This window comes from Nelumbo nucifera, chromosome 4, assembly GCF_055504915.1.
Source record: "Nelumbo nucifera cultivar China Antique chromosome 4, China Antique-T2T, whole genome shotgun sequence".
Taxonomy (NCBI): Eukaryota; Viridiplantae; Streptophyta; class Magnoliopsida; order Proteales; family Nelumbonaceae; genus Nelumbo; species Nelumbo nucifera.
The window spans coordinates 79,204,674-79,207,932 of NC_142652.1; the positions used below are offsets into that span (position 1 = coordinate 79,204,674).

General features: G+C 43.0%; 1 protein-coding gene across 1 annotated transcript; it reads left to right on the forward strand.

Moving 5' to 3' along the window:
- The first annotated feature begins 848 nt into the window (after positions 1–848).
- LOC104605134 (transmembrane protein, putative (DUF1218)) lies at positions 849–2,390 on the forward strand. Its single transcript, XM_010269759.3, has 3 exons — positions 849–1,126; positions 1,242–1,495; positions 1,640–2,390. Exons 1-3 carry the CDS (start codon positions 980–982, stop codon positions 2,070–2,072), a joined length of 834 nt encoding a protein of 277 aa, XP_010268061.1. The 5' UTR covers positions 849–979; the 3' UTR covers positions 2,073–2,390.
- The last annotated feature ends 869 nt before the right edge of the window (positions 2,391–3,259 follow it).

The window sequence follows — 3,259 nt, forward strand, 5'->3', positions numbered from 1 at the left end:
TAGTCGCTGAGAATGTATGGTGCAAAAACCCAACTTATATTGTGTATGCATTGGATTGTCTTGCAGGAATCTTGCTTTAAGGCCATATTAACAATCTACTGTTATCCCAATTCATCACTTTCTAGTTTTGTTATTGTTGAGCTTGAACGTTTGAATGGTACAGAAATACCTTTCCTGCTATGGTACTTTACCTTTGGGCTGTACTGTAATTCTGTAAAGGTTGTACATTACCGTCCTCTGCATTTAAATCTTCCTCCGTCTAAGCCAATTACCAAACAGGTGAAGAGAATCACGATATCTTCCTCTGCACGTTCCACCAACCAACCGACCTAGGTCACGGGATCCTTCACCTTCTGATTCTTGGATTTGGGGACACAACATTATCAAAAGATAGACTATAAATTGCCTTTCTTCCGTCTCTTGTTTGAAGCTATAGAATCAGGATCCACCGTTTGTAGATCATCTGGGCTAAAATCTACAGTCTAAAGGTAGAATCTCTGGTCTGTAGCTGAAGTCAGCTTCTCTCTCGATCGTTCTCGTGAAGATCCGAAACCTTCCTCTGAGGAGTAGTACTGATGTCTGTGACCCCACCACAAAATAACATATACTAAAATTATAAAATCAACCTTTTTCTCCTAAATCTTTTTTTTTTCTTTCTTTCTTTTCCTTCCTTTAATTTGCCTCTCCATCTCCATAGTTCACACAGAAAAGAAAGTTTTAATTTTTAATACACGACGTTCCATGCGAGTTGTGAGAAAAAATGCCACGAATCTGTACTCTTGAAGCAACTTTCTACTCCTTCCTTTGTTGCAACTTGCAAGCAATTCGATTCTGTCTTTCCTTCTTCACCTCTGTCTCATTATCCTTTTCCCACTCTTTATTCCCCCACCAGAGCGTTCGGAATACTCCCACGCCCATCCTCCATGTTGAACCTGCCTGAGCTCTGACAGCTTCCAAATTTCGACACAGTTTCCGGATAATGGCGATTACGCATGCTGATCTCGCTCCAAGTCGCCCAAGCACCGACCTCGGTAGCAAAACCGGTGCTTTCTTCTTGATCGTCTCTATACTCTGCGGACTTGTGTGTTTCATTCTGTGCCTCCTTGCAGAAACCACTAGATCGGATGTACGCGATTTTTGATTCATATCATTAGCAAAGAAGCTCCGGCTCCTGTGATTCCAATTCTACGTTAGAACTGTATTCATTCTTATCTTATGGCAATGGACGTTTTTCCTTGCAGGTGACATGGGTTCCCTCAAGCAGTGATAAAAGACACAGATACGTATGTATTTACAGTGGTAGCGGAAGAACCACGCTGTTGTGCGCGGGCGGTGCGTTTCTGAGCCTAGCGATCGCCATGATCGTGCAACATGCATATATTCTGGTTGCAGTTAGCAAGTACACACCCCCAGTCTTGATTGGTTTGAGCGAGTCGGACTCTCGTTTCGCTAAGTCCCTTTCATGGCAAGCCGGATTTTTCTTTCTTACAACTTGGTAAGTTTTTGTTTGACATTGAATCTATCGATTCAGTACTCTCAGAGTTCCCTTTCTCTTTTTGGCTCTTACGTTTCAGTTCCCAAATTGTGAAAACTATAGAAGGTTTTATTCAGACAATGGAATGGCAACGACTATGTACAGGATATGTTTCGCGGTGGCGGAGGTGCTATTGCTGATAGGGCTGGGAGCTGAATCGGGGCATTTGGAGCAGTGGAGGCGACCGAGGACCAGTTGCCTGATTATCCGTGAAGGCTTGTTTTCGGCCGCCGGAGTTCTGGGACTAACCACCGTACTCCTCGCTTCCGGCTTATATTTGACGGCCCTACGGGCCCAACGGTTTCGAGAACAGGAAGATAACGTGCGCCGGGAGGTACTGAACGCATCGTTTCTTTATGCGTCTCCCCCAAGGTCGCCTCGTAATCGAATCGGAATCGCTGCTGCGAACAGCATTGCCATTGCTGCTGGTGCTGGGAACCCTCACGTCAGGCAAGAACAGCATGATCATCATCGTCCTTTACAGTGGGACCCACAACCCTCCACCAATAAAACTACGAATCCAGTTCCAGCAGTATAGACTTGTAAGGTGGTGATTCGAAGTGAACATTGCACAATGCGCACGACATGCACTGTATAATGCCCTTGAAACTTGTATATATAGTTTGTAGTACTACCCTTCCATTTTGGACCAGAGTTTAAATAGCACTATTGGGTTTCCCTTTTGAAGGGAAAATTTTACTTTAGTACCCTAAATTTTTTGGTACTAAATTTTTAAAAAGTGTCAAGTTGGTCACAATATTAGTTATTTGGTCATATGATGATATGTACAATTTAAAATTTTTTAAAATGACAAAACTATCATTGAAAAGAAGATATTGTTTATTGTCTTCTTCTATCTTGAGACTGAATCAGTTAAGGTATTTGAGATTTTAGATCGATAAAAATATCGTTCATTATCTTCTATCTTTAGATGATAGGCCCACCTCTAATTAAAACGGGAAGAATCAGTAGGGTTTCTGTCTGAAATTCTTGTTTCTCTGCCGATTGAATTGGTTGCTCCACCGTGTAGGTGTTTTTTGCCATCGTGATTGCTACCTATGGAGGAAGGTGAACCCAGCTCTGACATTTCAGAGATTGAGAGTATGATTCAAGAAAAACTAAACATCCCAACTCACAAAGTCCCGCTGGATGAAGAAGATGAAGGAAACAAACAAGGTAAGCTTTGCCTCCTAGGCAAACTTATCTCAGACAAATCAGTGAATGTTGCTGGTGTCAAGGAAGCAACCTACACCTCCTGGAACACGGTGAGAAGATTCACCATCCATGACCTTACCGATGAAATAATGATCAAGTTCGAACATGGACTTGATAAAAAGACGATCTGGGAGGAGAGACCGTGGTCCATCAAAGGCTTCCCCTTTGTTCTGAAGGAATGGAGCCCGAATATCCCAGTTAGCCTTTCTGGATGCACATCTTGGATCTCCTAGTTAATTGTATGAACTTTAGAACAAGGAGACGCCTAGCAGAAGCTGTAGGAACCCCTCTCGATGAGGACAGGGAGAACAAACACCAATGGGGGAGATTTTTGAGAATCCAGGTCGAAGTGGACATCACAAAACTGCTAGCTGCAAGAACCCCTCTACTTCTACTGTGGCAAATTAGGTCATGAGGAACAACGATGCCTCATGAAGTTTGAGGATGAAGAAAGGGCAAAAGCTGAAGGTAAACCATTTAGGTTCGAAGTAGCTTCAAAACCGGGACTAC